This window comes from Filicampus tigris, chromosome 14 (assembly GCF_054856515.1).
Source record: "Filicampus tigris isolate MCC_2025a chromosome 14, RoL_Ftig_1.0, whole genome shotgun sequence".
Taxonomy (NCBI): Eukaryota; Metazoa; Chordata; class Actinopteri; order Syngnathiformes; family Syngnathidae; genus Filicampus; species Filicampus tigris.
In genome coordinates, this window is record NC_141230.1 from 24,250,631 (window position 1) to 24,264,245 (window position 13,615).

General features: G+C 47.5%; 1 protein-coding gene across 1 annotated transcript in view; it reads left to right on the plus strand.

Annotated features, from left to right (window-relative positions):
- ttn.1 (titin, tandem duplicate 1) overlaps window positions 1–13,615 on the plus strand; it is a 156,179-nt gene that overhangs the window by 92,793 nt on the left and 49,771 nt on the right. The window contains 27 exon segments of the mRNA XM_086052164.1: window positions 42–356; window positions 440–588; window positions 733–883; window positions 969–1,250; window positions 1,381–1,683; window positions 1,814–2,116; window positions 2,194–2,475; window positions 2,706–2,893; window positions 2,975–3,086; window positions 3,325–3,627; window positions 3,709–4,017; window positions 4,180–4,461; window positions 4,576–4,875; window positions 5,586–5,879; window positions 5,966–8,935; window positions 9,014–9,331; window positions 9,418–9,702; window positions 9,787–10,092; window positions 10,203–10,366; window positions 10,493–10,727; window positions 10,841–11,116; window positions 11,202–11,501; window positions 11,719–12,021; window positions 12,108–12,407; window positions 12,490–12,777; window positions 12,865–13,167; window positions 13,300–13,602. Of these exon segments, the coding sequence (XP_085908290.1) occupies window positions 42–356; window positions 440–588; window positions 733–883; window positions 969–1,250; window positions 1,381–1,683; window positions 1,814–2,116; window positions 2,194–2,475; window positions 2,706–2,893; window positions 2,975–3,086; window positions 3,325–3,627; window positions 3,709–4,017; window positions 4,180–4,461; window positions 4,576–4,875; window positions 5,586–5,879; window positions 5,966–8,935; window positions 9,014–9,331; window positions 9,418–9,702; window positions 9,787–10,092; window positions 10,203–10,366; window positions 10,493–10,727; window positions 10,841–11,116; window positions 11,202–11,501; window positions 11,719–12,021; window positions 12,108–12,407; window positions 12,490–12,777; window positions 12,865–13,167; window positions 13,300–13,602 (9,924 nt within the window).

The following is a 13,615-nucleotide window of genomic DNA, read 5'->3' on the forward strand; positions in this document are numbered from 1 at the left end:
ACTCCTGCCACCAAATGAAAAACTGTCCTTGTGTTCTGCAGCTGTTCCTGGACAATGCGAGAAGCCAACCGTGTCCAGCATCACCCTGGATGCCATGACTGTGACTTGGGAGGAGCCCGAGGATGATGGCGGAACACCAATCACTGGTTACTGGCTGGAGCGCAAGGAGACCACCGGGAAACGCTGGACACGTGTCACCCGTGACCCTATCCGCCCCATGGGCCTGGGTGAATCGTTTACAGTAAGCGGACTCATCGAGGGTTCAGAGTACATCTTCAGAGTTACAGCCATCAATGCTGCAGGACCTGGACTCCCCAGTGTCCCAACTGATCCCATCTTTGCCAGAGACCCCATCTGTAAGCACTCACAGGCACCCTGTGTAATCAAACAAAAAGTATGTTTGTAGGTTTTAAATAAGAATGCTCTCTCTTTTTCATAGCTCCACCCTCTCCTCCAACGCCAAAGGTTTCAGATTGGACACGGTCCACCGTGGATTTGGAATGGATCCCACCGCTGAAGGACGGAGGCTCCAAAATTATAGGCTACTGGGTGGAGTATAAGGAGGATCGGACTGAGACATGGGTCAAGGTGACAACAAAAAAAAACCCCAGCTCCCCCAATCTGCTTGATGAATGCACTAAGAGAGGAGATTTTCAAAACATATAATCATGATGTATGGTTTCTTCCTGCTCCACTTGCAATAGACTGTGGTGACATTTTTTTGTGTTCCAGGCCAAGGACACTGAAATCCGTGGCACCCGCTTTGTGATTGCTGGTCTAAAGACTGGCGGTCATTATACGTTCAGGGTCATGGCCTTCAACCTTGCTGGTGTTAGTGAACCAGGTGAAGTGCCTGAGGTGCTTGAGCTCAACGACAGAAATGGTTAGTGTATCGTAAAGAACAGAAACATTGTGGTCCAACAATCCTCATGCATTTTTATACATCTTTATGGAACTTTTCTCTACAGTTGCCCCTGACGTTGATTTAGATGCCTCGGTGAAGGAAAGGATGGTGGTGCGCGCCGGTGGGGTGATCCGGATCATCTGTTACGTGTCAGGTCAGCCATCACCAGAAGTCACCTGGAGCAGGGATGGAATGGCACTACCCCCTGAGGCCAAGGTGGAGACAACAGCCATTAGCTCATCTTTGGTCATCAAAGCGTGTACCAGAAGGCATCTCGGCATCTACACGCTGACTGCAAAGAATGCTGCAGGGGAGAAGAAGAAGAATGTCACTGTGGAAGTGCTGGGTGGGTCATTCTGCACCATCAAATGACATTCTGAGAAACTCTGAGAAACTGTCAGCACATTTGGGGATGGAGTTAGGGTTTGTTTCATTTCAATTCCTGAAATCTCAACCTCAATCTCATTGCCCAACAGACGTTCCTGGGCCCGTTGGCATCCCCATGATTGCAGAGAACTTGAGCAACGAAGCCTGCAAGATCAACTGGTACTTCCCAGAGAACGACGGCGGTTCTCCCATTAGCAACTACGTGATTGAGAAACGCGAAGCAGAGCGAAAAGCCTGGACATCGCTCTCATTCACTGCCAGTAGACAGAATGCCGTGGCTACTGGCCTCACATCAGGCAAGGCTTATTTCTTCAGAGTTGCCGCTGAGAACGCCATTGGCATTGGACCCTTCATGGAGACAGCAGCTGAGCTCGTCGTCAAGGAACCATTGAGTAAGTAAACAAGTTTGAATAAAAGGGACAACTGAGTTTTTTGTAATAGAATAAAATAAAAGTTCTCCTAAGAATCCTAAAAACATGAATGAACATTTATTTTATAAATGGCGTGTCTCCACATGTTCAGGTGTGCCTGACCGGCCCGAGGAGCTTGAGGTGACCAAGGTCACAAAAGATTTGATCAATGTTACATGGAAGGCGCCTAAGTTTGACGGTGGCTCTGAGATCGTTATGTACATCCTGGAGGCTCGTATGATTGGCAAAGACAAGTTCACTCGATTGACCAAGGAAAAGCTGATGGAGAGGAAGTACACTTTTGACGGACTGAAGGAGGGTGACACCTACGAGTTCCGGGTTAGTGCTGTCAATGAGGTGGGGCAAAGTAAACCGTCATTCTGCTCCAAACCAGTCACCTGCAGGGATGAACTTGGTAAGCAGCATATCATTAACCCATCCTAGTAGACCATTCTAAGAACTCACTGACTGCCTTTGCTTTACCTGGTCCAGAGCCGCCGACTATCGAGCTGGACTTCCGTGACAAGCTCATCGTCCGTGTCGGTGAGAGCTTCCTACTGCAGGGTCGCTACACCGGCAAGCCTTCTCCGTCCATTGTGTGGTACAGAGATGATGAGGAGCTCAAGGCCGACAAGCACATCATGTTCAAAAACACGCTGACCACAATGTCACTGGGTGTGATGAAGGCACAGCGCCACCACAGTGGCCGATACATGGTGGTGGTGGAGAACAGCACCGGCTCCAGGAAGGGAGTCTGCAATGTCACAGTTGTCGGTACGAACTTGAAACTCATCCTTACCTTCATATTTACAACTGGCATTTTACAGTAGCCATTTGTCAAAGGCCAAGGCATAATGGCTGTGGCAATCTACGATGTGAAGTGTGTGTGAAGGAGGCAACTATATCATGTGAAAATCATTCATCTAGGTTTTGTTAGCAGATTATCTTTTTAGTACGGTGATTGTCATGAAGGAACATTCAGTAAGTTTCTGTTGTCGACGTAGACCGTCCATCTCCTCCTGTGGGTCCGGTTGTCTTTGTGGAGGTGCACCGTGAGTACATGTTGATCTCTTGGAAACCTCCTCTGGACAGCGGTGGCGTAGAAATTTCCAACTACATCATTGAGAAAAGAGACGCAAACAGAGAAATGTGGACCACTGTGACTTCAGCAAACACTAAAACCACATGCAAGGTTAGTGCACGTGTGTTAGTCATCAAATATTTTTTATGATGTGGATGCAAGACTAAAGTTTTTTTTTTTTGATCATTTCAGATCCCCAAACTGACCGAGGGCAGAGAGTACATAATGAGGATCTCTGCTGAGAACATGTATGGTATCAGTGACCCACTGGACTCCGAGGAGATGAGAGCAAAAGATCTCTTCAGTGAGTTCTTCACACTAGCCAACACTTCACAAACCTCATTACAAATCCCTTGATATAACTGTTATTTCGCAGGCATTTCACATTTAAAACAGACTTGAAACGAGTATCACAGAATATTCCAGTTTTAGTAAAAGAAAGCATGATGACTGGCATTAAACAGTAGACTTTGAGGCCACCGGGCAATATCCAGTTTCAAATGACAAATGTATAATTACATTTTGGTGTGGCTTTTTTGCAGGAGTTCCAGAGGCCCCTGAGATGCCGTCTGTCAGGGAGGTGTACGCTAATAACGCACTGGTGCTTTGGAACCGGCCCCGTGATGGAGGAAAGCCCATCACCAACTATATACTGGAGAAGAAGGAGCCCACTGCTAAGAGGTGGTCAAGGGCAACAAGAGAACCCTTGTACCCTGCTACTCAGTATAGAGTCCAGGACCTGGTGGAGGGCTGTGAATACGAGTTCCGTGTGATGGCTGAAAATGAGCTTGGAACCGGGGACCCGAGTGAACCCTCAAAGCCTATTCTGGCCAAAGATCCCATCGGTTAGTATGACTAAAGCAACTAGACGTCATCGTGCTGCAATGACATAACATAAAATCATACATGTGGTCCATTTTCTACAGTACGGCCTAGTCCTCCAGTGACACCCGAGGCCTACGACATGACAAAAGACTCTGTGAGTCTCAAGTGGCAGATGCCCCGCCATGACGGAAAAGGACGGATATTCGGCTATCTTGTAGAGTACCAGAAGCCGGGTTTAATAGAGTGGATTCAGGCTAATGAGCGTCCAGAGCAGTGCCCTGACCTGCACTATGTAGTGACAGGCCTGAGTGATGGCCATGAGTACGCCTTCAGGATCTACACTGTTAATGCCGCCGGAAAATCTGACCCAGCCTATGTCAAACAGACCATCAAGGTCCATGACAGACTGGGTACGACTATTTTCTGTCTTTCTGTCTTTCTGTCTTTCTTTCTTTCTTTCTTTCTTTCTTTTTCTTAATCTATATGCGTCTGTCTGTCTGTCCATTTTCTGTACCACTTACTCGGAGAGCCGATAGGCTGAGCACTCAGTTCCATCCTGCTTCCCTCTGCAGAGGCACCAGAGTTGCTGCTGGATGCCAACATGGCGCGCGACCATTTGGCCATGCTGGGCACCGACATCACCTTGAGTGCCACAATCAAGGGCGTGCCCGCACCCACCGTCAGCTGGAAGAAAAACAATGGTGAAATGCCGTCTCATATCACTGTCGTTGTCACATCCACCGGCAGCAAAATCTTCATCCCTAAGTGTGTCCGCCCCGACTCCGGCAACTACACTCTCTCGGTGGAAAATGCTGCCGGAAAGAAAACAGCTACAGTTGCTGTTCTGGTTCTGAGTGAGTCAAGAACATCAATATTTGTTATTGAAATGCTATTTTCTTCTTTGGTTTCTACCCTAAATTTGAGCAACATTTCTTTGGTTCAAACTGGATTCCTTTTTTTTCCTTCAGACAAACCAACACCTCCGAGAGACCTGGTGGTCTCTGAGGTGACAAGTGAGACTGCCTATCTCATGTGGAAATCTCCAGAGGACGACGGTGGTGCTGTTATCTCCCATTACGTTGTGGAGAAGAAGGATGTCGCTTCTGAGCAGTGGGTCCCGGTCTCTGCAGCCAATAAGAAGCGCAGTTTGATAGCCATGTATTTGATGGAAGGAATCCAGTACCTGTTCAGAGTGGCAGCAGAAAACCAGTTTGGCAGGAGTGATTATGTGATCACAAAGACTCCCATCAAGGCTGTTGATCCCCTCTGTGAGTGCAATGCTGCACTTTCTCTGTGCATTGGTGTCTTGAATTATGAGTTTGATTTGCTCCTAGCTCAATTTACTCATGGCTCAAATAATCTTCTCCAATAAAATTAGTTGAAATGCTGTTAATTTGTTCTACCATCACTTAAAAAAACACGTTTGAATATTTTGAATAAAGAAAATAGCAAAGTATTCTATAAAAGTAAAAGAGAATAGAATGTCACAAAGTAAACAGGTTGTGTGAAGTATAATTACTGTGAATACTTTAGAATTCATGCGTTGAATATGTGGCTGTAAGGGGCATGGCCTAGTGAGTGACATCGGGAGCCGGAGTCGGTTTGGCTGGATAGTCTGCGTCTGGGCAGGAGTTGTGGCCTACAGCATCTCCTTACGTGTGTTTGACTGTTTTGTGTCATTCAATAAATGGCTGAAAGTTCATCAGAGACGATGGCTCTCCTTGCCTCAAAGCAAGGGCATTACAGTTCTTTGACAATCCCAGTTTTTTTTTCACTTCACTCGAGTGGTTGCTTATCTGAAACTCACCCATCACTAAAATTTGGGCTCGCAACATAAAACAAAAAATTTACCAAGCGACAACTTGTAGTTCAAAAATGTTAATTGTAAATTGAGGCACTAAGTCAAGTTATTGCCGTATCATGCATACAATTCCTAACGTCAAGACTAACAATCTAAACATCTGTTCTCACTGTTTAGATCCACCTGGCCCCCCAAAGAACCTTCACCACACTGATGCAGACAAGACAGAGGTGTGGTTAGAGTGGGAGTGGCCTGATCGCACAGGCGGAAGTGAAATCACAGGCTTCATCATTGAGTACCAGGAAGAGAATCAGGCGGACTGGGTTCCTTATAAGACTGTCAGCAGTAACCACACACATGTTACCGGTCTAGGGGAAGGCAAGACCTATCGCTTCCGGGCAATGGCTCAGAACACTATCGGCGTGAGTCGTCCTGACACCAGCGTTCCCATCACCTGTCAGGAAAAGACATGTAAGACGTCATGGTTTTGGACTAAACAACAACTACAGTAGGGTTTCATTGAAATGCCTTACACAGGTGCTTTTCTTGTCTTTCAGTACCACCTGCTATTGAAGTCGATGTGAAGCTCATTGAGGGTATTGCTGTTAAGGCAGGCAGCACTATTGTACTGCCTGCCAAGATAAAGGGGATCCCCATCCCCACTGCCAAGTGGATTACAGATGGCAAAGAAATCACATCAGAAGGTCACTATAACATTGATTCTACTGGAGCTACCACCACTCTCACCATACCAGAATGCAAGAGAGGAGACACCGGGGAGTACATCCTCACTGTGTCCAACCCTGTAGGCAGCAAGACTGTCGCTCTGCACGTCATTGTGCTTGATCTTCCAGGTGCACCCATTGGACCCATCAACATCTTAGAAGTAACTCCTGATCATATGATGATACAATGGAGGCCACCCAAGGACGACGGTGGTACACCCATCACCAACTATGTGGTTGAAAAGAAAGATGTGAAGAAGTCGTGGGAGCCGTGGTCAGTTGTGAGCTCCAGTGGTATCAGCACCAAAGCCAAGGTGTCACGCCTGGAGAAGGGTCGAGAGTACATTGTTCGTATTCGCGCCGAGAACAAGATCGGAATTGGTGCCGGGCTTGAGAGTCCTCCAACCATTGCCAAGCACATGTTCAACCCTCCCGGTCCACCAGGGCTTCCAGTGTGCTCTGATATCACAGAAAATGCTGTGACATTGGAATGGTCCCTGCCTGACCATGATGGAGGTAGTCCTATCAGTGGCTATGTGATTGAACGCCGAGAGATGACAGGGAAGTGGATTCGTGTCAACAAAACTCCTGTGCTGGATCTCAGATATAGAGTTTCGGGTTTATTTGAAGGCAACAGCTATGAGTTTAGAGTGTTTGCTGAAAACATTGCTGGTATCAGTGAGCCGTCCCTCACCTCTGATCCCATCAAGGCCACCCGTCCCATCACCAAGCCGGGACCTCCTGGAAATCCTAAACTAAAGGACTGGAGCAAGTCTTACGCGGATATCTGCTGGACTAAACCCACAAGAGATGGTGGCAGTCCTATCCTGGGCTATGTTGTAGAAATTCAAAAGTCAGGATCCGCTCAGTGGGACAGGGTCAACAAAGAACTTATCAAGCTGTGTGCCTACAGAATACAAGGTCTCATTGAAGGTATGGAATACAGGGTTCGTATCAGGGCCACAAACAAGGTCGGTGAGAGTGAACCCCGGGGGCTGAGCGAAACCATCTTGGCAAAGGACATTCTCGTTCCTCCAGAGGTGGTTGTTGATGTATCATGCCGTGACTCTCTGACTGTAAGGGCAGGCCAGATCATCAGTTTGATCACCAGAGTTAAGGGCAGACCTGATCCAGAGATCACATGGACCAAGGATGCCAGAGCCTTGTCTCGAGACAAGCGCACTGTGCTGAACAACCACTATCCTTTGTGTGAATTGGTCATCAATGATGCTCTCAGGTCCGACTATGGCAAATATTCTATTGTCGCCAAGAACAGCAGTGGACAGGCACAAGCCACTATTATTGTCAATGTCCTGGACACACCTGGAGCTTGCCAGAATATAAAGGTGGCTTACGTGACCAAGAACTCTTGCATGGTGTCTTGGGAGAATCCAGAGGACAATGGAGGCACAGAGATCACCCAGTACATTATTGAGTGCCGTCAACCAAGCCAAAGGGGATGGACGGTGGTTTCCAATGACTGTACTAAGCGCCTGATGAAGGCCCCTCTCTTGGAGGGTTGTGAGTACTTTTTCCGCGTTAGCGCCGAAAACAAGATTGGTGTTGGACCATCCACAGAGACTAAGACAGCTGTGCTGGCAGTTGACCCCGTCGAGAAACCTGGTGAACCAATTGACTTCCATATATCTGAGATTGGCAAGACCTTCTGCTTCCTCAGATGGAAGAAACCTGACTACGATGGAGGCAGTCGTAACCTGGGTTACCACGTAGAGAAGAAGCCAAAGGAGGCTGAAGAATGGGAGAGATTACATAAGGGTGCAATTAAAGAGACTTACTTTATGGCTGACAGGTGCATTGAAAACAAGGTCTATCAGTTCAGAGTTCAGACAAAAAATGACGGTGGTGAAAGCAAATGGGTGACCACAGCTGAAGTTGTTGTCAAGGAGCAGCTTGTAGAACCAGAGATCAAGATAAAACTGGATGGAACCCTTGTGGTGAAGGCAGGGGACTCAATTCCCATCGAGGCAATGGTCAAGGGCAAACCTCAGCCTGATGTCAAATGGACCAAGGATGATGGCACTGAGGAGATCAAAAAGGGCCCCAGGCTTCAGATCGAAACTGGTGTTGACTTCTCAAAGCTGCTTCTGACTTCAGCTCGGCGTACGGACAGTGGCAAATATGTCGTCAGTGCCACCAACAGTGCAGGAACATGCACCGCACATGCCAAGGTCAATGTGTTGGACAGACCTGGCCCGGTTAGTGATCTCAAGGTGTCAGGCGTTACCATTGACAGGTGCCATTTGGCATGGAACATCCCTCAGGATGATGGAGGTTGTGAGATCTACAACTACATTATTGAGAAATGTGACAGCAAGAGGGGTGTCTGGTCAGTCCACTCAAATGCCGTCATCACCAACAAGGCTAATGTGACTCGTCTTATTGAGGGAAATGAATATATCTTTAGAGTTCGCGCAGAGAATAAAATGGGTCCTGGCCCTGCAGTGGAGAGTGAGGCCATTGTAGCTGGGACAAAGTTTAGTGTCCCAGGAGCCCCTGAAGCACCAGAGGTCATCAGAATTTCCAAGGAGGAGATGACAGTGCAGTGGTCAGAGCCTGACACAGATGGTGGAAAGCCAGTCACTGGTTACCTGTTGGAAAAGAAGGAGGAGCATGCTGTAAGGTGGTCCACCATTAACAAGGAGACAATGCCAACAACTCGCTTCACCGTAACAGGACTGCTGGCCCTGCATGAATACCAATACAGAGTGAAAGCTGTCAATGAAATTGGCGTCGGCAGTGCAAGCAAACCCTCGCGTGCTGTAACAGCTCAGGACGCAATTGGTATGTCGCTGCTAGTTTTCTTGTAGCTACCTGTTAGTATTGGTTCTGCATGACCTCATCTTGTCTGTTTTCTTACAGAGCCTCCTGCACCACCTACCAACATGAAGGTCCTGGACAGCACCAAGTCCACTGTAACTCTAGGATGGACCAAGCCTGTATCTGATGGTGGAGCACCCATCATCGGCTATGTTGTTGAGATGAGGGTGAAGGGAAGTGGCAAGAAAGATGACAGTTGGAAACGCTGCAATGTGGCTGCTCAGCTTGTTTTCTGTGAGTTCACCGTGACAAGTCTTGATGAGAAACTCCTTTATGACTTTAGAGTGTCAGCTCAGAACCAGGTGGGCATGAGCCTGCCCTGTGACCTGGAAAAAGCTGTGAATCCCAAGGAGATACGTGGTGAGGATTGCTTTGATTACCTGCTGACTTGGTTGACTGTATCCATCAATTGACATTTCTATGAATGCATGTTTTGTTTTTAACAGAGGCACCAGAGATCGACTTAGATGCCAACTTAAGACAGGGACTAACAGTGAGAGCTGGTTGTCCCATCAGACTGTGTGCTACCATCAGAGGTAGACCACCTCCCAAAGTCATTTGGAGGAGGATGGGCATCGATAACGTAGTCAGGAAGGGTCATGTCGACATCATCGACACTATGACCTTCTTGGTCATTCCCGATAGCACGCGTAATGACTCTGGCAAATACTGTTTGACTGTGCAGAGTCCTGCTGGAGAAAAGGCTGTGTTCGTCAATGTTAAGGTCCTCGGTATGTCCTGCCTTCTCCCACCACAGCTCTGTGTTTGTTTTGTTGGACTTAAAAACAAATTTGCATCTGTTGCCCTCCTATCAGACACCCCAGGACCTGTGATGAATCTGGAGGCCTCTGACATCAGACAGACTTCAGCAATGCTGTCTTGGAGCCCTCCAGAGGTTGATGGTGGCAGTGAGATCACTCACTATATCGTTGACAAGCGGGAAATTGATCGCAAGACATGGGCAACGGTCAAGGCCGAAGTTGAGAAAGACAAGATTTCCTTCAAGGTCAGCGGTCTTATGCCAGGCACAGAGTACTACTTCAGAGTGACTGCTGTCAATGAGTATGGCTCAGGAGTTCCCCGGGTGTCACCCACGTCCTACCTAGTCTCTGATCCCGTCAGTAAGTATGACTTCTTGGTCACAAAATGACAGATGGGCACGGAGACACAGCCATGTTTAGTTTCTTATCCCATTTTCATTTGTCATAATAGAGCAACTAATTTTTTTCAGGTAAACCTGATCCTTGTGAGAAGATTGAAATTCTAGAGATCACAAAGAACAGTGCCACAATTGGCTGGGTGAAGCCCGCAAGGGATGGCGGGGCAAAGATTGACGGTTACGTGATTGAGTACATTGAGGTGAAACCTCCTCCACAACCCCCAGCACCATTGGAGGTTTGTCATTTTGCTGCATTTTCACTCTCTGTTGCCCACCGTCAATTGTCATTATTAAAATGCTTGCTACATAGATTTGTGGAGCAAAGTGCAGTCATGCATTCATACTGTTTACCTCAAATGCAGTTGCCAGAAGGGAACACTGTCCCAGCAATTCCACCACCTCCAGTAATGAAAGAGGAGGCCGAGGAGCCTGAAAATAAGGTGTGGAATGCCTATACCACTGTGAAGGGATTGAGCATCAGCATCAGTGGCCTGAAAGAGGGCAAGAGGTACAAGTTCAGAGTGGCTGCCAAGAACATCATGGGTTTGAGCTTGTTCACAGAGACCAGGGAGCCAATCGAGATCAAGGAACAGATGTGTAAGTTCCAACATCAGATCGATATGATCAGTTATTGAAAATGACCTTGATTAAGATCCCATCGCCGATGAAAAGTATTCATATATATTTACTCCCATCTCTGCTCCCCCCAGTGGAGCCAAAGATCATAATGCCAGACATGGTCAGTGAAAGAGCTGGAGCCAAACTCAGGGTTGAGGCTGTCATTTCTGGAAAACCTTCTCCAAGCTGCAAGTGGATTTGTGGCGATGTACCACTGGTCTCTTCAAGTCGTCTGGCCGTGCACCATTCTGGCAATTTGTGTGTCTTGATCATAAAGGATGTCTCAAGAACTGACAGTGGAAACTACAGCCTGGTCGCTGAAAACAGCTCTGCAAAGGCGGTCCAGGCTCTCAAAATCATCATCAGAGGTCAATGTCCATGCTTTATTTATTCTGGGTGCTCGGTAAATCACTTATTGCGTGGCTTAACAGAGTTGATCTACGCGTGTTATAGATATTCCTGGACCTCCTGGGGGTCCCATGGAGATCACTGACATTGACTCAGATGCCTGCTCTCTGTCCTGGAGCCAACCACTGGAGGATGGAGGCAGCAAAATTACTAATTACGTGGTGGAGAAATGCGATGTCAGTAGAGGTGACTGGGTGAACGCTGTGTCCTCCTGCCAGAAGACAAGCTGCAGGTTGGGCAAACTCATTCCCGGGAAAGAGTATGTGTTCCGCATCCGTGCTGAGAACCGCTACGGGGTGTCGGACCCCATCCAGTCTGATAGGATGATTGCCAAGTTCCCCTTTGGTAGGTTTCATTCATTCATGGATGTAAATAATTTTCTCATGAATCAACTTGCATAACGTCTCAAACATTGTGATGATTGTCTGTTAGATGTAAGCTACAGTTTTCTTAAGGTGTCAATAAGTTTAATACAGCTGGTGAAAATCATATGGCCATTGAATGTAAAAGCCGCCCATTTGACAGAAATAATGTTCAGTTTGGTTGTTTTCTTCATCACCAGATGTTCCCAGTGAACCGCTAAACTGTCAAATCAACAAGACTAACAAGGACTGCATGTTTGTGGCCTGGGACAAGCCAGAGAGTGATGGCGGTAGCCCCATCACAGGTTACTACATTGAGCGTAAAGAAAGAAACAGCCTCCTCTGGGTGAAGGCCAACGACACTGTTGTACGCACCACCGAGTACCCCTGTGCCGGCCTGATTGAGGGCCTGGAGTACACCTTTAGGGTGTCAGCCATCAACCGTGCTGGTCAGGGCAAGCCAAGCAAGAAGACTGATTTTGTAACTGCGAGAACACCCATTGGTGGGTTCCTGTTCAAAACCTGTGAAATCAAATTTTGAGCAAATTCGCTTCTGTTTCATTTTCTCATCTAAGTCATTGTGTTGCAGATACCCCTGGGAAGCCAGAAGTCCTGGATATGACCAAGAACTCCGTAACTCTTGTTTGGGGCCGGCCCAAGAACGACGGTGGCAGCAAGATCATTGGTTACTACGTAGAGGCCATGCGTGTGCCCGGAGACATATGGCTGCGGTGTAACACCGTTTGCCAGAACGTCCCGAGGGAGGAGTACACTGTGACTGGCCTGGAGCGCGACCTGCAGTACCAGTTCAGAGTCATTGCCAAAACAGCTGTCAACATCAGCAAACCCTCAGAGCCCACAGACCCAATACTGGTCTGTGCTGAGAACGGTGAGAGGGACACACCTAAATCACCTTATGTTCACCTAACATTTAGATGAGTCATAAACTAGGGTACTGTTGTTTACTGCAGTGCCTCCAAGAGTCGAACTTAACGGCAGGATGCAGAAGGGTTTGAAGGTGAAGGCCGGAACCTCAATTCTCCTGGAGGCTGAGGTGTTTGGTAAACCAATGCCGAAAGTCACGTGGAAGAGAGGTGATGATAGTCTCAGGTCAAGTGAAGGGCAGGTCATCACCCAACAGAGGCACCAGTTCCAAATGGAGATGATCTCAGTCACCAAGGAGCACACTGGAGTCTACACAATCCTTGCAGAGAATGCAAGTGGCTCCAAGACCGCTGACATCCATGTTACTGTTTTGGGTGAATACTTCAGGGCCCTATCCAATTTCTGTGTTCACTTTGATTACTGAAGTCCAGTGATGGATTTGGAATTTGTGTCTTGTGCAGATGTGCCTGGTCCACCTGCCAGTTCCAAATATATTGAAGTGTTTGCCAATAAAATGAAGTTGTCCTGGGAGCCACCATTGAAGGACGGTGGAGCCCCAGTTACTCACTACATTTTGGACAAGCGTGAAACCAGCCGAGCCACCTGGGCTCAGGTCTCTTCCAAGATCAAGGGTGAAAATCTTGAACTAAATGTGGAGAAACTGATCGAGGGTCACGAATACCAGTTTCGAATCCGTGCTGAGAACACGTGGGGAGTTGGAGATGGTCTCATCACTGCCCCTGTCATTGCCAAGAATCCATTCAGTGAGTTTATCCTTTATTTACTGTACTTTAAGTGCTGTCAGCAGAGTTATGTATGCCGATATTGGTCCTTTTTTAATATAGTCCCTTTATTCACCTAAAAATATAATTTGAATGTCTGTATGTATGCACCAGCTGTCCCTGGTCCGTGCGAGGCCCCAGTAATTACCAACGTTACCAAGGACGCTATGACAGTGAGCTGGAAAGAGCCCACTGATGATGGAAAGTCCACCATTCTGGGTTACATGCTTGAGAAGAAGGAAACTAAGGAAATGAACTGGACCAAAATGAACAGGAAACCCTTAATGGAACGGACTCTTGGTGTCACAGGCCTGAGTGAAGGAGTAGAATATGAATTCAGAGTCATCGCTGTTAATGTGGCAGGACTTGGAAAACCCAGTGAGCCTTCAGATGCCACCACTGCGCAAAATCCAATCAGTGAGTCTCATGA